Source organism: Mesoplodon densirostris, chromosome 10 (assembly GCF_025265405.1).
Source record: "Mesoplodon densirostris isolate mMesDen1 chromosome 10, mMesDen1 primary haplotype, whole genome shotgun sequence".
NCBI classification, from domain to species: domain Eukaryota; kingdom Metazoa; phylum Chordata; class Mammalia; order Artiodactyla; family Ziphiidae; genus Mesoplodon; species Mesoplodon densirostris.
In genome coordinates this window covers 107287980-107312401 of record NC_082670.1, presented here as the reverse complement: position 1 = coordinate 107312401, position 24422 = coordinate 107287980, and the positions used below count along the sequence as shown (strand labels likewise).

The following is a 24422-nucleotide window of genomic DNA, read 5'->3' as shown; positions in this document are numbered from 1 at the left end:
TACATTTCCCAGCATTGCTTGCAGTGCGCAGGCGCATCAGTGAGGTAGGTAGGTGGCAACTGTTGGAGAGCGCACCCGACCCTGGACTACATTTCCCAGGAGGCGGCGCGGCGAGCGAGAGCCCAAAAGCTCGCGCCCGCGGGGTGGTAGCTGTGGCGCGTCCCGGGCTCTGGGATTCGGCCGGGTGTTTACCGCTCTCCGGCAGGCGAGAGGACGCGGGGCTCCGCGCTGCGGCCGTAAGCCCCTCTAGGAGCTGAGTCGAGCGAGGCGGGCGGCTACCGGGCCGCGGCATGGCCGCGAACGTGAGTGTCTCCTGGTTCGCCGGCCACACCCCGGCCTCCCCGTCTCCCGGCCCTCTCTCCCCGCGGGCGCGCCGCGGCCCCCTGCCCGCTACCCCCATCCCTCTCGCGCCCGTATCCGGGCCTTCCGGCTGCCGAGCTGTCTGTTCGTCTCTCCCAGCCCGGCCGGACTCCTTGGGGCGCGCGGTGGCGGGGACCGGGCCTCGGGACGTGTGGCTCCGGCTCCCCGCAGCTCCTCATTTTGTTCCCAGTTCTCGCCTGGGCCCTCGAATTTCTCCCATGTAAGGACCTTGAGGGCTGGACGGGGCCGCAGAGAAGGGGCCAGTCCATTGGGGCGGTGGCGAAGCTGATCCGCCCGGGCGGAGCTTCCGTGACGCACTGTCCGGGCGGGCGGTGAGCTCCCGCCCCAGGGGGGTATGTAAACGCTGGCTGTGATGCTGCAAAGGGGCGTGGGCTAGTTTGGGAGCGGAGGAGTTAGGACGACGGGGAGAAGGGGGCATTTCCCTACGGCCGGGCCCTCGGCCTCCTAGCATGGATTTGGTTGCAGAGGCCCTGGCCGAAGGTGGTGCCCCTGGAACGGCTGCTGGCTGCTTCTTCCTGCAGCCAGCCTTATCTCAGGAATCTTTCTATTTAAGCCCAATATTCATTCAACAAACAGAGGGGCACCTCCTGCCAGGGTGCTGGGCATGGGGGTAGCTGGTGATTCACACTCTCTTTCTCTGTGAAAGTGTGTGTGGAGCCAGCTCACAGCCCTGCCAGCCCAGGCACTCCCTTCCTCCTTACTGCTGTGGTGGAGTGTCTAGCCACTCTCCCCTGGTCTGTTACCCGCTCTTTTCAGGCACCTCCTCTGTCCCCAAGCGTCCTCTCTGCCTCCCACACCCCCTGAGAAGCCAGGGCTTGTGTCTCCCACAGCCTGAATTAGAGTTGTCTGGGAGGCCGAGAAGCCTTACATGGTGCACCTAGAGGTGATCCGTGAGACGCAGGGTCCGCTGCCGGGAGAGACCCAGGCTGTGGCAGGACACGGGCCTGCCCCCATACCGCCACTACCATGTCTTACAGATGGGGAACTTGCCCAGGGTCTCACAGCCAGCTTGGCAGGTCATGGGAGGATGTGGGGCAGGTTTTGGAGTCAGGCTGACCTGGGGGAAAATGCAGATTCTTCCTCAGTAGCTGTGTGACCATAATCTCTTGGGATTTTTGTTTCCTCATGGGAGCAGTTACTGTGAAGTTTAAGGGAGACTATGCTTAACATAGTGTCTGGGGCATAGTAGGTACTGAATACATAAAAAAGAAAACGGTTTGTCTTCAGTCCTGGTGGGCAGAGACCTTGGATACATTGGGTCCTGACCTTTGCCAAGGAATATAGATGAATTAGGGTTCCCTCTGCTGCCAGACCTTTGTTGATTCACCCAGCAGTGGGGTGCACATTTACAGGGGCCACCAGACCCCGTGAAGAAGAAAGATCTGAAGATGGTGGGGTGGAGCAGGGAGGCCACAGGATTATTAATCACTGTAAAATCTGTCCATTGATGGAGTTACTGTTACCATCTCCACTTTATAAATGAGTAAACAGGATCAGAGAGGTAGAGCAGCTTACCCAGTGTTACACAGCATGTGATTTTCAGGGCCTGTATGTAGACCCCTGTTCCCACCACTCACTGCTCATTGATTCGAAGCCTGGAGTAGGGGAGTGGGCAGGGAGGAAATCTCCATGACCATCCATGTTTACTGGGCATTTGGTCCAGAATGTGGGCTGGCTGTGTCATGCCACTCTGCACGCTTGCCAGCCTGAGGGGCCATCTTTGAGCCCCTTATCTTGACGTTGGCTCCTAGCTGTGTGCTGAGGGGAGGCCCAGGAGGAAGCCAGGCCTTCCAGCCATCGACTTGGGGACTGCACTGGCTGTAGCGGGACTGGCTTCTTTTCCTGTCTTGCCTGCCTGCCTGCAGCGAGCTCCCAAGGAGTAAGGAACGCAGTCCAGAGCAGAGTGGTAGGAGAGTGGTCTCCAGTCTGCCCAGATTTGAATCCTAAGTCCATCTCTTAGAGGCTGTGTGATCTGGACTTGTGGTGTAACTGCTGAGCCTCTGTTTTCCCGTCTGCGAAATGGGGTCGTGATAGTGCCCACCTCCTTGGGCTTGTCTATGTCTGGCCTGTGATAGACTAGAGTGTTTGCCATTGTCATCATGATGATGGTTGATGGTCACCTACCTGCCTGCAGCAAATTGCTCCACTGATGCTTCCAAATGGCCTGGAAAGTCAAGACCATTTCTGAACGCAGTGGACATCTGGGCCCTGGCAGGCCTGGGCTGGTGGCATTCAGCGACAGTCAGAAAACATGGCACCAGCTTCGTTTAAGCAGAGACTGACTTGACTCTCCTCTGACTCCCCAGTGCCAGGATGGGCTAGCTTACCCTGCGTGCTCATCTGGGAACCACTTACATCTTTGTGGCTTTTGTCAGCTCAACCCAGCCCAGCCTTGGTATCAGTGATAGAGAAAACTGACTGCATTCCTACCAGCCCGCACCGGCATGGGGCTCCCTGTGCCCTGGGCACTGAGCATCCAATAATTATGTCCTCTGGCTCTTACCACAACCCTATGTACTGGATTATTATCCCCATTTTACCCATGAGGAAGTGCCGGGCACAGAGGGGTTAAATCGCTTGCCCAAGGTCTCATAGCTGCTGTGTAGCACAGCCTGCATTCAAACCCAGCCTTCTGGCTCCAGAGTCCTGCTTTGGATGATGACACTCTGGGTCAGCAGTGGACATGCTAAACTGTGCTTTGTTACCGGCTGGACAAAGCCTGACCCACTGACTCTGGAGTTTACAGCCTACCGTGACCCACCTAGAGCTGCCTAGCTGCCCTCCTCTCCTCCCCATGCCCTCCACAACCCAGCCAGAGCAGAGAGGCCACTGTTCCCCCTGCTGGGGATGCCCTCACCCCAGGGTCCGCCTCTGAGAGCCCACTCAAAATGCCCCCTCCTTCAGGGGGCCTGCATTGACCCTCCCAGCTGGAAGGGGTCACTCCTTTAACACTGGATCTGCCCCTCTCACCAGGCACTCAGCAAGGTCTGGCACTGTTTGTCACCCTGACTCAGTGGCCCTAAAGCCTCTCACCCCTACATTCTCACCCCTGTGAGGCCTGGCACTGCCCTAAGGAAACTCAGTGACTATTCGTTGAACTGAATTAGAAATATATCTCTAACAACCTGTTTGTAAAACAATTTGCTAGTTTCTTAAAAAACATGCATCTTCCTTATGATCCATCAGTACCACTCCTAGGTATGTACCTAATGCCCAGGGGAAATGAAAACACATGTTTCCATGAAGACTCTGACAAAAATTCAATTAACAGTCAAGAAGAAAAAAAGTTAATTCTGTTTGAGCCAAACAGGATTATAACCCAGGAGATAGACTCTCAGAAGCTCTGAGAGCTGTTCCACATGTTAGAAGTCAAAGGCACACACCGCAATGAGAAGCCCATGCACCGCAACAAAGAGTAGCCCCCACTCGCCGCAACTAGAGAAAGCCCACATGTAGCAATGAAGACCCAACGCAGCCAAAAAAAAAAAAAAAAAAAGTCAACCTCCTCCCAAGGCTGTGTATACTGAGTCAAGTCTCAACTGCCATCCCCAGTCCACCCCACTCCCCACCCCCATCATTGTATCCCGTTATCCTGTAGTATGTTCTTCGTTGCACTTATCATTATATAAATGTATCTTACATATTAAAAAAAAAGTCAAAGGCACAGTCATGTACATTTTCAAATCAAAGGATCGGACATCAAAGTGACATACTGATATTTTATATGAAGTTCATCAAAGACACATTGTCCAGTAGGCACGTACAAAGGAGCAGTAAATCACCATGACTGCCTGCAGAGCTGGGAAAGAACGCTCTTCTTTTAAGAAGTTGCATTGCTAGCATCAGAAGAAAGGAAAAAAAATAATCTTTACAGTCGAGCAGGCGCTCCTGTCTTTGAGAAGCTCTGGTCAGTGTAATGCAGATGCAGACTGCACGTTAGGGAGGGAGAGAAGAGGCCCAAACGCACACAGAGAGAATTTTATGTTTACATTTTCATGTCCTGCCTTAAAATATAAATTTCATGTCATTATTTTCCCCCTTTTGATCATTAATCTTTTGGTAGAATACATTAGGTGATCAAATATTTGGTCCCTCCATGGGGTTGGTGGTTGCTTACCTGCCCTGCATCCTGTCCCTTGATGACAGATCTTAATAGCCTGGTTCTTTCTTTCGTTTTAGGGGGTTAGGCTAGTGAACTGCTTGGCAAGGACTGATGGTCAATGGTCCAATAGCACTTATGCCAGTTCTACCCTGCATATGCGTTGTGCATACCTATTATCTTATATAGAACTACAGATGTGATCAATAGTGTCAAGTCTTTATACATCGTTATTTTAGTTGGAGTTTTCTTTTTTTTTTTTTTTTTGGCTGCGTTGGGTTTTCGTTGCTGCGTGCAGGCTTTCTCTAGTTGCGGCGAGCGGGGGTACTCTTTGTTGCAGCGGGCGGGCTTCACATTGTGGTGGCTTCTCGTTGCGGAGCACAGGCTCTAGGCATGCGGGCTTTGGTAGTTGCAGCACGTGGGCTCAGTAGTTGTGGTACCTGGGCCCTAGAGCGCAGGCTCAGCAGTTGTGGCGCATGGGCTTAGTTGCTCCGTGGCATGTGGGATCTTCCCAGACCAGGGATTGAACCTGTGTCCCCTGCATTGGCAGGTGGATTCTCAACCACTGCGCCACCAGGGAAGTCCCTGGAATTTTGAATATACAAGAGGCACAGAGATTATTACTCTGTAAATGAAATCAATAAAGCCAACGACAATAACAAAGTCACAAGCAGAGCTTTAAGCCATGAATCCACAGAGTTGAGCCATTTCTCTGAGATTTCACCTGGACTAGGAAGGGGATCCTTCAGTACAGAAATTGTACTTGGTGTGTGAGCTGTTAAATGAGTTGTATTAGAGGACTCATCCTGTATGGAAATGCAACATTTAGCCTGGGTTATAGCACAAGCTTCTCCTTGCAGGGTGGTGTTAAAAATCAAGAGCTATTCGATTTTGCAACATCACTTTCCCATCGTAGAAACTTCAGAATTGAGTAAATTAATCCTTTAGAGTAAACAAACATAGAGATGTATGCTGATGGGGAAACATTTTATAGATTATACGTTTTCTAAGGCAGCACTGTTATCTAATACTACATGGGCTAAGGAACTTAGGGATGTCTGTTGGGCTGCAATGCTGCTTGCAGTCTCTTTGGATGTTTGACCAGTGGTGCCTGATAGATTTCTGAGTGTATCTCTGTTTACATATATTCCTGCCCTAGGACTCAAGATTCCCAAAAGACTTTCCACCTGATATCTTGATATCCTGCTAACATGGATCTCTTGACTCTGTCATGGAGAGAGAAAGGAGGTTCATCTGCCTCATTGTAGAGACAGTGGGGTAACATAATGCCCAACAAACATAAGCCTTTTACCTACCAGCTGTTAAGACATTTATGTGCCCATCCTTGGGTAGGTGTGTCAATTCCAATACCATATAAGAAGATAAAACCTGGGGATGCAAGTGTTCCCTCCCAGAGAGCTCTCATGAATAGCCGCATCGATTGGAAGTTTTGCTAACACGGTATTAAACCATGGTCATTCTTGCAGGCTTTCCAAAAGCTGTCTGTATGGTATTTGACATGGGGGAGTTGCGGGCACAAGTTCCTTGTGTTTTTCTCTTCAAGACATTTGTAAGTTAAGTAAGAGATGGAGCTCGGGGCGGGGGTGGCTGGGGTGTGGGTACTAGCAGAAGTTGTGTCTGGTCCCTAAGGACTGAGGGTAGTGTAGTGTCAGACAAGGCATGGACACATTAGTACATTAGAAAATTTGGACCTGAAAGGTTAGGCCAGAGGGAGGTTGATCTAAGTAAGTGGTAACATTGGGAACATCTGAAAAGTCAATGACGGGAGTAATGAGGGCCTGTGTCGGCCTTGTATTGTCTGAAGAGTTGGATGACAGATCCAACGATGGGTTAAATTTGCCTCCAGTAGCTATACTTTGCAACAGCTGTACTACGGAATTTTCCTTCCATCTTAAACACTGGGGCAAAGGCACAGCTAAAGTAAAACAGTAACTGTCAATTTTGACAGACAGACATTTGGTAAATAGTACAATTGAACTGGTAGGATGGGTCTTGTAGGCCTGGTCTGGACTCTTGGGTCAGCTGTCTGCTGCTGTTGTCCCCTCATCCTAGCTTGGTGGTGCCCGTCTTAGTTGAAGCAGGGTGTTAGAAACGGGTCGAAGTCCATTTAGGTGGAGGGGCCTTTTTAAAATGAGAGACGCGAATCCATGATTAATGTCTTTCGGTTTGGCTGAGCATGGACTAGTTAACAATAACGGGAAAGGTTCTTTCCCTTGTGGCTGGAAAGAATCATTTATTCGATGTCCTTTCCAATAAACAAAATCACTAGGTTATAATCCATGATCTGTAGGGTTTTCTGGGAGCTCGCTGTAAAAAGAGTTTGTTACCGATTGTTTTCTAAGTGCCTCGGTGAGACCCTGACAATAATGTAATGTTTCGCTTGAACCACCGTGGAGGCAAGTTTCCAAGAATACTGTTTTCCCCAGAAACCGTTTTCTCAGGCACACAGTGAGTTAAAGCGGGTGCATGCTGGAGTGATGGCAGTTGTGCTCCAGACACTAGGTGGGTTTGTTTCACTCAGGTCTAAACCATATTTCTGTGGTGGGGTCAGAATTCCCCCTTTTTGTGGCCATATTTGTTTCTCTTCTTTAGTGGCAATTTCTTGAGCCTGTAGAAGGAAATCTTTTACTGGGTTAGCAGGGTTAACAGAGCAGTGGCCATTCTGGAGGCTGGATAGGATGAGTGTTTAAAGCTGCCTCATGGGCGGGAGCATCAGCGAGCTGATTTCTTCTAGTTTCCATACCGTCGGATTTGGAGTGCCTGGCGAAGGTGAAAACTGAAAATTATTGAAAATTACGGTTTCAATAATTGCTAACCATTTTGGCAGTCGTATAACAACAACTCTGCAACCTGTTTTCCATTTTTTTATTAGGTTGTCCTGAAGAGCTTAAAAACCTCATTGTTTCCATAACATTCCAAAGTCATGTGCACTCCAGAGGCATGGTGACTGTCAGTATAAATATGTGTTACCTGGTCTTTAGCTAGAGTTAAGGCAATTAATTCAGCTTGTGCTGACTTTGTTCCTGGTAAGTAAAAGTTTTCAATTATGTCTACTGTGGGCGTCACTGCATATCCAGCTCAGTCATGTCCGTGCTCATCCCTTAAGTAGGACCATCTATAAATTAAATTAGATCAGCATTATATGGGCTTCCTGGAAGCAAGAAGATAATTGGTTAACAAAATGCAGTCATGGTTGTTTTCTTCCTGTGGTGCTGGAAGCAGAGTTGCAGGGTTAAGGTTATTACATGGAACCAAGGTAGCATAAAGCAACGCTACTTCATAGGAAGCTAGCTGGCTTATAGAATAGTGCTGAGGGTGGTGAGAGTTTAGAAGAAACTCACCCGAGTGTGGGACATAAATAGTTAAAGGAGACCCCATTACTGTTTCTTCAGTGGCTTTGTGTGAGAGCCGTGGCTGAAATAGCCCTCATACAAGGAGGAGGTCCTTTTGCTACCGAGTCGAATTTAATTTCGGAGCATAACAGCAAGTCATCTACAAACATTTTTGTAAAAGCATCAGTTATCATGTAGGCATAACTGTGTATAAATGACAAAAGACTTAAAAGCATGGTTAAAGACCTGATTACAGTGTAGTTATCAAGGAAATTTGGCTGTTTCTGTGGCATACAACATTTTAAGATACTGTAAATCGTGACTGACAACATACCAGGACATTTCAAATTTTAGGAACTTCATATAATTTCTAGAATATTTATAGTAATATATTTAGCCATATAATATAACCTAACAAGATTTATCATTACTCATTTGACAATGTTTCCCATGTAATTTAACATACCAAATGAGCCTAATTAGTTTAAATATTTCTCTTTGAGCTGCTTAGGGGCCTTCTGAAGCTTCCCAGAGTTAGCTGGAGGCCAAAAGAACTTCATTTAGAATTTGATTTGAGGAAGTTTGTGAACGATATCAAGAGGTTTTAAATGTTTAGCTAAGTAGAATCATAAGTCACTGTGAAACAATATTTATTCACTTAACCAAAGTGATAATAAAAGATTTCAAAAGCAAATACAGAAAGTTACAGCAGATTACTTAAGAGGTAAAGAAACTTTACAGTCTGTTATCAAAAGCAGATCAATATTTCAAGAAAACTTTGTCCTCTTAACAGAAAAAAAAACTCTAGTTTTCACCATTTCATCTTTAATATTAAATTTCATTCATTTAATTAAATTCAATCTGATCTTAGTAAGTCCTGGCCATGCATAAAACTCTTTTCTCAGGGTTCCCTTTTTAAAATTAATTTTTAGAAATGTATGCCACTTTATAGTTCAGTCTTCCAACAAAGCACAGAATATATTTACTAATAGTCTCAAACATATTTAATCTCTCTGTAATAAGAGATCAAAGTAGGTAAACATAGACTTCTTTAGCAATTACTGTTTCAGTATTTCTTATTAAGAAAATGATCTAGACATTCAGTGAATCGCATCATTTGACTTAATTTAGCAGAACGCTAAAGTTTCAAGTCACCAAAAATCTGGAGAAACTGTTTTTAGGTAGACATACCATAAAACAAAATTATTCTGAAAGAGTTCACCCCAAAACTTATTTATTACTTATGAAAATATTATCATACGAAGTTAATTTTCTGGTTGACAAATTTTTATAACAGAGGTAACATGAGCTTATTAACTTTCAGTAAACCTAGGTACAGTTAAAGTATTACACTTAACGTTTGACTCTAAAGATATGTCTGTATTAATAAACCATCAATTCTGACTCATTTTCATTCATTAAAGATTAAGCCTAGATTATGTGATCCTTTAAAAATTCGGGCTAGTTTAATTACATTTAGAAATATTTGATTTGTATGCATTTACTTTTAAGTCAATTAAGTAAACCTCTTTTACCAATTAATATTGATAATACCATTTGGAGTTAGAGATGGATCATACATACATGCAGACATGCACATATCCAGCCAGACTCGGACAGAAGTCTCCTGGTTTTCCGGCTTGAGTTTCACAATGGCCTCCTCTTTGCACACACTGTGCGCCCCCCAACCTCCGTTTTTTTCCCAGTTTTAGAGTCTATTAAGCCAAGGTTGTAGACTCAGGCGATGTGGGCAGTGTTTACATTTCAGAGACATGAAGAGTTGTAACTTCAGGCTTTCTCCTAGGAATACTTTTGTTCTCTCAGGGTCAGAATTTTGAAAAGATGTTTTATCAAGCCAGCTTTCTCTACAGTGTTGGAATGTCAGAAGAGCTCCATCCTGGCCATTTAAGAGTTAAGATAAGTGTTTGCAAAAGCATCGGTTTCTTGGGCTTCCCTGGTGGCGCAGTGGTTGAGAGTCTGCCTGCCGATGCAGGGGACACGGGTTCGTGCCCCGGTCCGGGAAGATCCCACGTGCCGCAGAGAGGCTGGGCCCGTGACCCATGGCCGCTGGGCCTGCGCGTCCAGAGCCTGTGCTCCGCAACGGGAGAGGCCACAACAGTGAGAGGCCCGCGTACCGCAAAAAAAAAAAAAAAAAAAAAAAAAAAAAAAAAAAAGCATCGGTTTCTTCATGAAGCCAGCCAGAGTGGCTGCCCATCCGGGGGCTATTCGGCCTTTGAGCACGGTTTCCCATTATTAATTTGGCAGCCCAATTCAGATAGTATCTGAACAACTTTCTGAGGGCGGTGTGATGGATCGAATGTGTGTCTGTCTCCCTAAGGGCTTCCCCTTGGGTCAGCTTGACTCTCACGCGTCTTGGCTTCTCCCTCCTACAGTCTAAAACCACCGTGGATGCTCAGAGCGCAGGGTGATCAGCCTTTATGATGCGCACCTGGCGAGCAGAACTTACTCAGTGGTTGTGGTGGGACTTCCTGTGCGACCAGTGCACGTTAAGAGACTTGATCCTCAGACACTTCCGCCAGGTTCTCAGTCGCCTGAGAATGGCTCGTGGCTGGAAGGAGCAAGTGTCCCTTTACTTCGGAGCTGAGCATGCTCAGTCTCTCATTTCACTAACAGTTTGTTCAGACCGTATATACATAATCTTTCCAATATAAGTCAATTTTTTAAAGAGACCAGTGAACCCCGTTCACTCCACAGCTCCTCCGAGGTCCCTGCCTAGGAGATGTTCCAGTACCCCCTTAGGACTCCAAGTCCCAAGAAAAACAGCTCAAGTAAAACTCAGGATGTCATTTAAAGCAGTGCTGTCCAGGTACCAGGAGAACCCACCAAAGTGCCTGGGGAATACGGAGCAGTGGGGCTCCAAGGGTCTGTGCTGGCACCAAGCACCCGTTTGGGGTGGACTCCAGGTGTCCTCTGCTGTCTGTCTCTGATATCCCGCCACCTATGCCAAGCAAATGTCCATGAAAATTCAACTAACAGTCCAGTGACAAAGAAAAAAGGGCATTTTATTTGAGCCAAACAGGATTATGACCCAGGACTTCTGAGACCCAGACTCTCAGAAGCTCTGAGAACTGTTTCGCCTGCTAGAGGTCGAAGGCATAGTCATGTACATTTTTGGGACAAAGGATCGTAAATGAAAATGACATACTGATCTACATAAAGTTCACCAAAGATACATAGTCCAAGTAGGTACGTGTACAAAGCGAGCAGCAAGTCATCATGACCCCCTGCAGGGCTGGGAAAGAACGCTGTTGTTTTAAGAAGTTACATTGCTAGCATCAGAAGAAAGGGAAAAAAAATGGGCTTTTATAGTCGAGCAGGCGCTCCTATATTTGAGAAGGTCTGGTCAGTGTAATGCAGATGCAGACTGCATGTTAGGGAGGGAGAGAAGAGGCCCAAGCAGACACAGAATTTTATGTTTAAATTTTCGTGTCCTGCCTTAAAATATAAATGTTATTTCACCAACTTGTACGTGAGTGTTCACAGAAGCGTTGTTGATAATAGCTAGGAACTGGAAACAACCAAGGTATCCATCTACTGGTGAGTGAATCAACAGAAGCGATATGCTCGTGGGTGGAATACTACTTGGCCGTAAAAAGAAACAAACTACTGATACCGTGACATAGATGACCCTCAAAAGCGTTACGCTGAGTCCAAGAATCTGGACAGAAGGAGTTGATGCTGTGTGGTGATTCCATTCATACCAGGTTCTAGAAGAGGCAAAACGAATCCGTAGTGATACGGATTCAAATCGTTGTTACCTCTGGGCGGTGTGGAGAGGGAGTATTGTCAGGAAAGGGGCACAAGGAACTTTCTGGGTGATAGACGTGTTCTGTGTCTTGACACATGGGGTATGCACTTGTCAAAACCAAACACTTGGTCTGTGCATTTTTAACATACAGAATTAAAACTCAATAAAAACTGAGTATAAATAGGACTTCCTGGTGGCCCAGTGGTTAAGAATCCACCTGCCAATGCAGGGGACACGGGTTCGAGCCCTGGTCCAGGAAGATCCCACATGCCGTGGGGCAACTAAGTCCGTGCGCCACAACTGGTGAGCCTGCGCTCTACAGCCCACAAGCCACAACTACTGAGCCCACGAGCCACAACTACTGAAGCCCACGCACCTAGAGCCCATGCTCCACAACAAGAGCAGCCACTGCATTGAGAAGCCCGCGCACCACAATGAAGAGTAGCCCCCACTCGCCGCAACTAGAGAATGCCCGCGCGCAGCAACAAAGACCCAACGCAGCCAAAAGAAATAAAAGTATAAATAAATAGTGAAATTCAATTTATTTTTTGAAAACCAATTTCCTTTTTTTTTTTTTTATGTCTTTTTTCAGTATTCCAGTATGAGTAACAGGAAAGAACATGTCAAAATTACAACCAAGTCCCAGCCAGGCTTCCTGGAGCGGCTGAGCGAGACCTCGGGTGGAATGTTTGTGGGGCTCATGACCTTCCTGCTCTCCTTCTACTTAATTTTTACCAATGAGGTATGATGTTTGGGGTCCCTCTGTGCAGAATGAGGGTCCCTGCAGTATCAGGGAGCAAAGGCTGTGAATTCGGAGGCTGGATATGGTAATAAGGGTCTAGATTTTATGGGGGCGGGAGCTGAATTAATCAGAGTTCTTTCTTTTGTGACCCACCTCACGACTGATGTAAGCAGGTGGGGGAATGGCTCTGTTCACACACCTGCAATCCTGGGTTGCATCAGTTTCAGGCATGGTTGCATCCAGGCATTCATGCTGGGTTACTAGGAATCTCCATTTCTCCGTCTCTTGCCCATTTTTCTCTGTTGTGGATGTTTCTTTGGCAGGCTCTTCCTTTGTGGTGGCAAAGGTGGCCCCATAACTCCAGGGTCACATCCAAGCAGCTTAGCAACCCCAGGGAAAAGAGGAGCCATCTCTTTCTAAATCAGTTTAACAAAAGTCGTAGGGAGATCCCTCAGTGGCCTCAGTCCTCTCTCTGAACTGTTGCCTGTGGCCAGTGGACACAGGATGTGATTGCCGAGGCCGGGGTCACATGATTTGAACAGGCGTGGGATCGTCCCAAGTGAAGCAGGAGGGGAGGGGCAGAGAAGGCAGAGGAAAATGGGGGAGGGGTGCAGGGCAGAAGAAGCAGCAGCTCTTTCTGGCACGGGTGGTGCTGAGATGGGTGCTGGGTGGCCTTCCTGGGAGAGCACACGTCCTGGGTTCCTCTTGCCCAGGGCAGAGGGCACAGCTGTGTCCAGTGGTTGAAATCCTCACTCCCCGCTGTGCACAGGGCCGCACAGTGAAGGTGGCGACCTTGCTGGCTGAGGGACTCTCGCTCGTGGTGACCCCCGACAGCATCCACAGTGTGGCTCCGGAGAATGAGGGGAGGCTGGTGCACATCCCCGGGGCCCTGCGGACGTCCAAGGTAGGCTTAGCGGTGGTTGCTGACCCGGGGAGGCCGGGACACATCACAGGATATTGTCTGATGGAGACGGGGACACTTGGTGTGACTCCTGCTGTATCTCTCAGCAGCCGTGTGGACCCATCTTTCCTGAGTCTCAGTGTCTTCCTCTGTCAAATGGGGAGAATAATTGTAACAGACCAGGGGCTGGTTCTGAAGGTTGGGCGGGATACAGTAGCTACTGTGCCTCCCGGCACAGTCTCTGGCCCGAGGCAAGAGCCTCACAAAGAGGCGCTTTAACAGTGATGATGGGTTTGTGTGTCTGGTGCCAGGTCTTCTGTCTGAACACCCGACACACTGCTGCGTGGGCACCGCGCCCTTGGGCCGAGCAGCCTGAGCTGTGCGCGCGGCTCGCGTCACAGGCTTGCAGGTTCAGCACTCGGGACGGGCAGCTTCCCTCGTGTCCCCATGAGAGCAGCCGCGGAGTTCTCTGTGCTCTTCTGCCCTCTGGACCGGTTTCTCCTCCAGCCCAGCTTCCCCTGAGCCGGGCATTCTTGTCCTTTATTTTTCTTGTTTGTTTGATTCTATCTGAAGCTCTTGTCTGATCCAAACTACGGGGTCCACCTCCCGGCTGTGAAGCTGCGGCGGCACGTGGAGATGTACCAATGGGTGGAAACCGAGGAGTCCAGGTGAGGGGCCGGCGGGTGAAGAGTTGGCTGGGGCTGAAGGAGGCGCGGGGATTAGGGTGACGTGCAGGTGGCGCTCACTTTGACACTTCTGAAATTTCAAGTATAAAATCTTCCTATCAGAGAAATGTCGAATTATCCCCAATTACTGGCTCATGGTCTTGTGTGGAGGCGGCAGGAGTCTCCCGCAGAGGGGCTCGGAGGAGAAAGCGGGCTTGGTTGGCTCTCTTCCGGGGAAGTTGTCTAGGGCTGCCCCAGCTCAGGCTCAGACGGAGCTGTGCCAGGTTGTGTCCCATCTTCTCTTCCATGGTGTGCGGGGCGGCGGGGGGGTGGGGGCGTGCTCCTGGGTCATCTGCTATCAGATCTAACAGGAGCCCCAGGCAGGCTCTCATCGACCACACGTACTAAGAGTGAGGGTGGAGAGGGGACTCGGGGAGCCCAGGTGGCTCAGTCTGGGGCAGGGCAGCCTCAGGGCCCTCCACAGGGCTGTCGCAGAGCAGAGGGTGCAGGCAGATAGCTGAGCGCACAGGGTAGGGCTGGGACACAAGCCAGGGGAGGCCGGTTTCAGCTCAGGATGAGAAAGCTCTTTTCTCTAGTGAGCGCCTTTGAGGTCTGGAGCTGGCTGTTTGCCAGGGAGCACCCTGTTTCTGGGCTGGTGTGGACCAAGCCTGCTCCATGTGGGGAGTCTGACCTGGGAGCCCCGAGGTTGCTTCCAGCCGGAGATGCTTAGAGACGGGGATGCCTCAGCAGTGATGGGCTGACTCTGGTGCCGCCTGTGCTTTCTCTGCAGGGAGTACACCGAGGACGGGCAGGTGAAGACAGAGAGGAGATACTCCTACAGTGAGTACCCGGCCCCGGGCCTGCAGGCGGACAGGGCACCTCCCTGCACACCTGTGGTCTCTGTCCTCACCAAGCATCAGGCTCCCTGGGTGCTGGTCCTCAGAGCCCTGCTCTCCCATCCATCCAGCGAGGCTCCAGTAGCCGCCCCTTTGGCTCCCGAGTGGTCGCAGGCTTGGATAAGAGGACGTGGGGCCAGTGGGCCTCAAACCTGAGGTTTACTGTGGTTTCTGCATTGTTCCCTCTACCTGAAACAGACACTGAATGGAGGTCAGAAATCGTCAACAGCAGAAACTTTGACCGAGAGATTGGCCACAAAAACCCCAGGTGAGGGCTGGGTCCCCAGGCCTGAACGTAGCCTTGTCGGCCATTAGCAGGTGCCCAGCCTCAGCTTCCTCATCTGAGTAATGGAATTGAGTTGCTTCTGTCTCGTGAGCGGATGAAAATGTGAGACAGGTTTCCGAGGCCAGGTCCTGTGCTGGGCACCAGGAACAGAGGCGAAACCTGACACCCCTGGCCCCAGGCAACCTCCCCTCAAACAGGTCACGGGTGTAAGGCTGGACTGAGTGCCTGGAGGGGTGGTCCGCGGTTGGCGTGGGTGGGAGGACAGTCAGCAGGGGCTTTCCGGAGGCAGCAGTGTTCGACCCGGCCCTGCGGGGGTTCCGGCAGAGGAAGGTTAGCTCGGGGGCAGGGGTGGGGGCGGCGAGACGGGCGTGGCGCTGGGCTGGGCCCGGGAGGGCCTGGAATGTGCACAGGGGGGTGGGTGCTAGCCGGGCTGGAAAGGGTCAGGAGGCTGTGAAGTCCGTGGAAGGGCCATCTGAAGGCTGGGGGGCAGGATGGGACACGCTGGAGGGGTCCAGGCAAGAGAGTAGGAAGCTCTGGGGGACAGGAGGCCGGAGGAGGCTGCTCCTCCCGGGCAGAGGCTGAGGCACAGGGGTAAAGACCAGACTATGGGGCTGGGCTGGACGTGCAGGAGCCCTCTGGGTTGGGACCCTGCCCAGCACAACCCACAGGGACCCAAGCAGCGCCTGCCCAGTGCCCTCCTTCACCAGCAGCTCCCCCTCTCCCACAGTGCGATGGCCGTGGAGTCATTCACCGCAACAGCCCCCTTCGTCCAAATCGGCAGGTTTTTCCTCTCGGCGGGTGAGTCTCAGGCCCCTTTAGATGACCCAGCATCGACCCGGGGCCCTGCACTTCCACCTGGCCGCCTCCCAGGAGCCGGGGCCCTAGCATTCAGCCCTCAGATGCTTAAAGGGGTCCCCTGCTGTCCTGGGCATGGGGTCAGCCGGCGCTTTTCCAGCATCATACTTTGGGCCGAGGCCAGAGGGCAGGTGTGTCCCCAGGAGGTGGGGAACCATGTAGAAGCCCTCCTGAAACCCATACCAGGGAGCAGCTGCCAGGTGCTGCGTCCTTATTGGGCTGACCTGGCAGAGCTGAGAGCCCTTCCTTGGCAGCCCTGGAGCCGGCAGCACAGAGAAGGCCCAGGGCTCCACTTCTGAGCCCCACTGTCACCCAGCCCTGTGTCCGGGAGTGTCCGGTTCATCACAGGTCCCGAAGGGACTCTAAAGAGAGGCTTGCAAGGGACAGGGTGGCACCACTGGCCGCAGAAACTCCTGGGGCTCAGTCCCTGGGGCTCAGTCCCTGGGGCTCTGTCCCTGGGGCTCAGTCCCTGGGGCTCTGTCCCTGGGGCTCAGTCCCTGGGGCTCAGTCCCTGGGGCTCTGTCCCTGGGGCTCAGTCCCTGGGGCTCTGTCCCTGGGGCTCTGTCCCTGGGGCTCAGTCCCTGGGGCTCTGTCCCTGGGGCTCAGTCCCTGGGGCTCAGTCCCTGGGCCTGACCCAGGGAGGAGGGAGAGAAGACACTTAGGTGGCAGATAGCCAGGGGGACGGGGGAGAGACTGCGTGAGCCAGGGCCTGGCTTGTCTGCAGTCTGCTCTGGCGCTCAGCTGGTGCCAGCCATGCCAGCCAGCCCCAGCCTCATGCTGTTGCTGCAGCAGAGAAGCCAGGCCTGGACACAGATGACCAGACCCAAGGTGGAGTGGCTGCCAGGCTAAGGCCCTTGCAGAGCTGTGGTCACTCTGATGGGGAGGAGGGGACAGGGAAGCCTTCCTGGAGGAGCTGAAGACTGAAGGGGGCTGGCATTGCAGAAGGATGGAGTCAGAGGAGGGACTCCGGGTGGGAGACAGCGTGGGCGGACGCCCCGTGTGTGTGCGGTCCCCGGGGGGCGAGCCAGGAGGTGCCGCATGTCTGGGCTTGTGAGGGTGCTTGGAAAGGCCGTCAGGCTGAGGGTTTGCAGCCAGGAGCTGCAGTGGCCTCAGGACTGTTTCTAACTGCTCGCTTCTCTCAGGCCTCATCGACAAAGTGGACAACTTTAAGCCACTGAGCCTGTCCAAGCTGGAGGACCCACACGTGGACATCATTCGCCGGGGGGACTATTTCTACCACAGTGAAAACCCCAAGTACCCCGAGGTACCCAGCGGGCTTGGGCGCTCAGAGGGCAGAGGGCAGGGCCCCAGAGTCCCGCACCCGACAGCACGCGGGACTCAGAGCCCAGCATCAGACTCTGGTCCGGTTCTGGTGAATCACAGCTACACTCGGCCAGTGAAATTGGAGGGGAGAGGCTTTCCGGGCGCTGGGGCCACCTGGGCAAGGGCGGAGGTCATGGAAGTGTGGGGCACGCCGTGGGCCCAGCTGACGGCTCCCGCCTCCCTCACTTGCTTCTCTTCCACCCCAGGTCGGAGACCTGCGCGTCTCATTTTCCTACGCAGGGCTGAGCGGCAATGACCCCGACCTGGGCCCAGCTCACGTGGTAATCAGCTCCCCGGGCTAACTCAGGGGGGCCTTCCTGGGCGCAGACGCTGGGGCCCAAGCAACGGCTATGGGCGCCCCCCCCCCGCCACCCCGTGTGCACACGTGCCCTGTGCACATCCATGGGCCCCAGGCTGAGGGCGCGGTGCTGGGGGTCTCGCAGCTGGGCCCAATGCGGTTCTTCCAATCACGTGCAGCCCCTCTGCCCCCAGCCCCGGCTTCTGCTCTGTAGAGACTCGGTCCTGCGTTCCTGACCCCATCACCCCGCCCCCAGCCCCTACTCAGCCCTGACACACGCTTCTGCCCGGGGTCCTCCCTGGAGCTTCGGATGGAGCGGCAAAGCGGGAGCCGCCGTCCCCCGGGCCGACGTGGAGGCAGAGGCTCGGGGTGGCGTGGGTGTCCCCGCTTGCTGCCTCGTTGGCACACGGTGAGGAGGGGAGCTGGGCCCGCGGGTGGCGGCCCCGCAGCTCTAAGCCTGAATTCTCTGACCAGGTCACCGTGATTGCCCGGCAGCGGGGTGACCAGCTGGTTCCGTACTCCACCAAGTCCGGGGACACCTTGCTGCTTCTGCACCACGGGGACATCTCAGCGGAGGTGAGTGGCCACTGTGCACCTGTGCCCTGCCCTCCAGTGGCGTGTCACACACTGCCACCACGGAGGCAAACCCAGGCCCCGAGGCGAGAGAAAGCTGTAGAGGGGTTAGGTCTCCCTGTGTGTGCAGCCCACGTCCCCGAAGCGGGGAGCAGTGGGCAGAGCCCCTGCAGCCTGGTGAGAGGGGCAGACGCTGAGCTCACAGACACGGAGATGGCAACCTCCTGTGGCAGCGGGCCGCAGGGCACGTTTTTGCTGAGTCCCAAGTGAAGAGAAGGGGCCAGTCAGTCACGCTGGCAGGCCAGGGCCCTCCTTGTCGGGGCCAGGACGCCGGGTGGCCCTACCCAGGGAGGGGTGGGCAGAGGCCTGTGAAGGCTGAGTGTGAGCTGGGGTGAAGGGGTTGAGCTGTGCGGCCCCAGGACCAGGCGAGTGAGGGCAGCGCCTCCGGAGAGACCAGGGCACCCACCCCATCCGTAAAACGGGGTCACGCCTCACCCAAGCCCCGAGAAGAAGGGGTGCAGAGATGTGCTGTTAGTTCAGGGCCTGCCTTAGAAGTTAGCCTCTCCTCTCCAGGCAGGAAATCCTTCTCTTCAGCAGAAAGCGCGCTTGTATGTTGTTGATGAGCACAGCGTATCCGTGGAGAGCTGTTCTGAACCTGCCCTCTCAACCCATAAGGGTTTGGGAGGTTAAGGTAGTGGGCAGGCGGCAGGGCTTAGCTGTGACCTTTTGACCCGCTTATTGGACCTTCAGCTGTCATCCCCTCCCTTCGGCCCCCAGTCCAGGCGGTGCTGGGCTGTGCCTTCTTTTTGAGCTTGGGACGAGGGTGTGGTCAGGCTGCGGCCCAGTAGCCAGTTACCAACCTCAAGGCAGGGCTGGCCCCTCCCAGCCTGGCGACTGTGAGTCACCCTTTCTCAGGCAGCTTTCAGGGCCCCAGGGAGTTTCTAGAATTAGGAGGCCCAGCCCAGGCCTCTGTCCCGGGGGTCCAGCCTCCCGCAGGTGGGGCCCTGGTCTCAGAGCTGCCCCCCAGAGAGGAGTGCTGGGGCTCGTGGCTCGACGCCGCGTGGGGACAGATGACCCCCGGAAGGCGCTGCTGCGGCAGGAGGGTCAGGTTTATTTGGTGAGATGGTGGGCTGGCGGCTCTTGGAGGAGGCGGGCTGTGATCTGAGGGCCCAAACCTGCCTGCTCTGTGCTGCCAGGTGGGCAAGGCACGTAGGCCTGGGTGGTGCCCTTTCCTGCCTCTGGTCTGTCCAGAAACGCAGTGGCTCCTGGGTCAGCCCGGGCCCCTCGGCTCTGGCCCTGCCGACTGGGTAGGCTGGTGACCCCCCGGAGCTGAGACGTGACGGCCCCTCCCCGCTTGTCCTCCAGGAGGTGTTTCGTCGGGAACAGAAGAGCAACTCCATGAAGACGTGGGGCCTGCGGGCGGCCGGCTGGGCAGCCATGTTTGTGGGCCTCAACCTCATGACGCGGATCCTCTACACTCTGGGTACGTGGGGAGAGACAGGGCCTCCTCGGCCTCTCCCACCGCCGCTCTCCCTTCCAGCCTGCTGGGGTGCACTCAGCCCATCCTGTGCCCCCAAGGCTTTGGGACGAGAGAGCAGGGGAAGCAGGATGCGGGTCAGGATGCTTCCAGGGTAAGACCGGGTGGATGCCGACCCCCGAGGCTGCGGGTTCCCCCGCTCCGTCCACCCGCCCATCCCCTCAGCCCTTCACCCGTTCATTGCACAACCGAATAGCCGTGTTGAGGAGGCTGGCCGGCTCGTGCCAGGCCTGAACAGAGCTCTGGATTCCTTTCCTGGCCTGGCTTCGGTTTCCTCACACCTAATTTGCAGAGTTCTGTGAAATGTTTGGCAAATAGGAAACACTCAGGAACTGTTATGCTTCACCCCCACCCCAAATCCTGGGCTAGACTTGGCACGGCCGCTGGCAAGTCTGGAGCGCAAGGGAGAGCGTGCTGGGCTGCCCATGGCCCAGGGTTGGCCCGCTTGAGCCCCAGAGCTGCCCGAGCGGCCCAGCCTGGCTCAGGAGGACTGAGTGCCCGGGGTGACTGAGTGCTGGGCCTTGGCCGCTCTCCGGGAGGATGGGGCTTCTTGGGGGATGCCCCGTCCAGTGAGATGGTTCTGTCCACCGTCTCTGGGCCCGGAAACCCGTCCCCTGCTTACCCTCTCCAGCTGGGGAGAGTCTGGCTGCAGTACACGCAGACTGTCAGATCATTTTACAGCTGGGAAAACTGAGGTGAAGGGAAAGGAAGGCTGCTTCCCTTGGACAGCTGAACTGTGCTCAGAAAGGCAACCGCATCTTGGGCACAATCGCTAAGTCCATCGTCGCTGTGACCTTGGACAGGCTGTTTCCCTCTCAGAGCCCAGTTCCACCATCATCAAGTTTGTCTCAGAGGGCCCTCCTTTGACTCTCCGACTGGTTCTCTCCACCCTGGAAGGCTGATCCTCCAGAGTCAGAACAGACATGAGAGCACAGAGGGACAGTGCAGGGGAGGGACTCGGGAAGCTGCAGCGCAGGGCGCCCGTTCACACCTCCACTCCTGTGATGAGCACTTTCCGAGTGCCTGCTGTGCGGAGGACGCTGCTCCGGGCCCCGGAGGCCACACAGCCAACAGTACGGACAAGGTCGCTGTCCTCTCTGGGCTTAGCACAGAGACTAAGACCTGAGGTTCTGCACTCAGACAGTCTTTTTTTTTTTTTTTTTGGCTGCATTGGGTCTTCGTTGCTGTGCACAGGCTTTCTCTGGTTGCTGCAAGCAGGGCTACTCTTCACTGCAGTGCGCAGGCTTCTCATTGCTTCTCTTGTTGCAGAGCACAGGCTCTAGGTGCACAGGCTTCACGGTGCACAGGCTTCTGTGAGTTGTGGCTCACGGACTCTAGAGCGCAGGCTCAGTAGTTGTGGTGCACGGGCTTAGTTGCTCCACGGCATGTGGGATCTTCCCGGACCAGGGCTCGAACCCTTGTCCCCTGCATTGGCAGGCAGATTCTTAACCACTGCGGCACCAGGGAAGTCCCACTCAGACAGTCTTAAGTTTAAATCCTGGTTATGCCACCTCCTAGCTATAAGTCTAACTCCCAGGCCTCAGTGATCTTGTGGGCGAACTGAGGTTAAGAGCAGTACCGGCCTCTGCTGCGGAGCAACTAAGCCCGTGCGCCACAACTACTGAGCCTGCGCTCTAGAGCTCATGTGCCACAGCTGCTGAGCCTGCATGCCACAACTACTGAAGCTTGTGTGCCTAGAGCCCGTGCTCTGCAACAAGAGCAGCCACCGCAGTGAGAAGCCCGCAAAGCCTGTGCGCTGCAACAAAGAGTAGCCCCCGCTCGCCGCAACTAGAGAAAGCCTGTGCGCAGCAACGAGGACCCAACGCAGCCAAAAATAAATAAATAAATTTTAAAAAAGAAATGTTTAAAAAAAAAGAGCAGTACCGGCCTTACAGGGTGGGCGTGGTGTGGTGCGACGCATGGTCCCACGGTCAGTGCCCAAACGTGACGCGTGCTTGTGGGGGCCGAGTGGGGGCCCTGCCATCGTGGCAGACACCCGGGCCGGCCATGCAGACCCAGCGGCACCAGACCCCTGGCTCATGGGAACTGAGTGCAGACCCCCCCAGTGGATGATGGCTATGGAACGCCTGCCTGCAGAGGCCAGGAGGCCAAGGATGGGTAATTCCACAAGGGTTGATGGATCCAAGACTGTATCATGTTGGGCGGTAGACTGCAGGGTCCTCGAGGTGGGTGGCTCGGGCCCATTGAGTCCCCTCAGCCCCTCCATGGAGCTGGGTGCACAGGTAACTGGTAACGGCTTGGGTGACCGAACAGGCCCCTCCAGGAAGGGCTGAGGGGCCCAATAAGCCCCCCAGGGGGTTTGGCCCAGCCTGCTTTGTGAGGGGCGGCAGCCAGGTGCTCACGACCATCCCCGGAGAGTCTCTGTTCTGCCCTCAGCGCACGCGGTCTCAGAGCGTGACCACGCGCCCTCCCTGGGGCTGGGTCGGGCTGCAGTCAGGAGCAGGGTTCCTCCTTGTGTGACCTCCCAGCTCCCTCAGGCCACATTACCCCCCACCACTTCCTCTTCCTCCCCACCTGGTCCAGAGACAGACAGGCTGCTTGCTGGATGGCGGGGCGGGGAGAACAGCAGAGCCCGGGGGCCTGGGAAGCCTCACTACCTCTCTCTTCCCCACAGTGGACTGGTTCCCCATCTTCCGAGACCTGGTCAACATTGGCCTGAAGGCCTTTGCCTTCTGTGTGGCCACCTCGCTGACCTTGCTGACCGTGGCCGCTGGCTGGCTCTTCTACCGGCCCCTGTGGTCGCTTGTCATCAGCTGCCTAGCCCTGGTGCCCATCATCATTGCTCGGACACGGGTACCGGCCAAAAAGCTGGAGTGAGCCGGGGCTCCGGCACCCACTGGACACTGCCTGTGCCTCGGGACCCAGGTCATCCCCTCCCCCAAACCCACGTCGGTCTTGGATTCCGCACGCGCCCCACTCGGGTGGCAGCCTTGGCGGTGTGCATGGGTGTCGGGTTGGCGTCCGTCCGTCCGTCAGCACTTCGCACCCCTTCTTGCCAGCGGGCAGCTTTGGTGGCAGGAGGCGGCTCCTGTCCGGCAGCGTGACACGCGCCCTCCTGCTTGTTTCCCTTCCTTCTCTTGGGGCCGTGCGGCCACTCGCGTGTTTCACTTAGCTGATGTCTGCCGCAGTGGTGACACTCAGACTTGGGGACGGTGTCAGGCTCCACCACAGCTACCGCCGTGCCTGCGTCCCAGAACAGGGCGGCAGGGGCGCCACAAACCCACTCTGTGCATGGAGCTTGCTTCGGTACTTAAGAGGACCAGGGGGTGTGGTGATGAGGAAGGTGAACGTTTGCTGGGCTTTGCACACGTGTTACCATTGGGCAGAATCTTTGTGGCGTGTAGGACCCCCACAGGCCTGGTGGTTTCTTGCCACTTCATTTCTCTGCACATAGCTCCCCGACCTGCCCTAAGAGGGGGCGGTTTCAAGTCAGATCTAGAAAACAAACACCTCTGGAATGATTTACGTCTCAGACTGTTACAGAAAAATCCCCTTTCATCTGTCAGTTGAAGGTAGTTCAGAGCACAGAAAGTTCAGTGGGGCTGTTACTTACCTGGTTGAGAAAGTTACCTGTCGGTATTCTGGGTCCCTGAGCAGCTTTTCAAAGCTTCAGGCGCTTTGAAACCAGTGTTAGCAGAAGGTTCGTTTTCCCTCTGGGAGGAGATGGGGGTCTCTATCCGGGAGAGAAAGGCATTTCCTTTCATCCTCTGGCATCAAAACCCAGATTTTCTTGAAGATGATTTTGAGTTTATAGTCAGTTATCCTAAGTGGGCTCCTTCGTGGTGACACCCCACCCACCAACCAAAATCAGGCATCAGAGGCTGCAGATTTGAAAGCTCTCTGGCCTGGCTCTGTTCATCACAGGTGTGCTTTTGACATTAGCATCTGGGCCTCAAGTGGCTGCTTCTGGGTGATTTATGTGTTCAGTGTCCACAGCTTTATTCCTAAATCAAATCTACCTATGCTTATTTAATTCACAGAGTTTAAGTTTCCCAACTACTCTCAACACCCTTTGAAAGATAAAGTATGTTGTAACACTGATGTCTTAAAAGACTTGTGTGTCCTTTATCTTTCAACTATTTGGAAATTGTGTTTTGCTGGGAGTGGCTGCTTTAGTGGAGTAAGTATTTGGTAGCTGAATAGGGCTTAGAACTTCTGAAACTCAAGAGCTAATAACCTCTCGTTGTCCTGGGGCATTTGTGGTATAAACTGAGATTTTTCATGTTCAAAACAGCCAGCCCCAGCGATGAGTTATCTGGGTTTAAGGACTGAAATAGTGTTCACTGTTGCTTGTTAAATGAACAGTTTCTTCGATCTCTCAACTCTTAAAGATGCTTTTGGAAAGCACAGTGACGAGATGATGGCTAAATACAAAATCCTTGATGTTTGGTTTGTGTAATATTTTTCTGGTACAGATTTTAAATTACTGCCAATTTCAAGTGTTCTTAAAGACCAAAATCATGTTAAGAAAATATTTCAAGCCTTTGGGAAATCATGATGAAACTTGTATTATCTTTGTATTTTTGATAAAAATTCAAAATAAATTTCTAAATATCTTTTGATACAGGAACTTGCCATTATCCTTTTTTGCATTGTCTGAAATTTCTGTCTGAAAGAATTCAGCCATAGAATTTATTAAGAACCCTATGAATTTTTGGAACTTAGGTTCTAAATTGCTTTCAGTGGTTAAAATTGGTTTCACTTTTTTTGAGAAGGCACCTCA

General features: G+C 53.2%; 1 protein-coding gene across 1 annotated transcript; it reads left to right on the top strand.

The window, feature by feature from the left end:
* The first annotated feature begins 90 nt into the window (after positions 1 to 90).
* TMEM43 (transmembrane protein 43) lies at positions 91 to 24212 on the top strand. The gene is made up of 12 exons (XM_060109958.1): positions 91 to 302; positions 12195 to 12344; positions 13114 to 13248; positions 13819 to 13913; positions 14701 to 14750; positions 15005 to 15074; positions 15820 to 15890; positions 17090 to 17211; positions 17477 to 17551; positions 18043 to 18144; positions 19507 to 19624; positions 22314 to 24212. The coding sequence occupies exons 1-12, from the start codon at positions 291 to 293 to the stop codon at positions 22514 to 22516; spliced, it is 1203 nt and encodes a 400-aa protein (XP_059965941.1). The 5' UTR covers positions 91 to 290; the 3' UTR covers positions 22517 to 24212.
* The last annotated feature ends 210 nt before the right edge of the window (positions 24213 to 24422 follow it).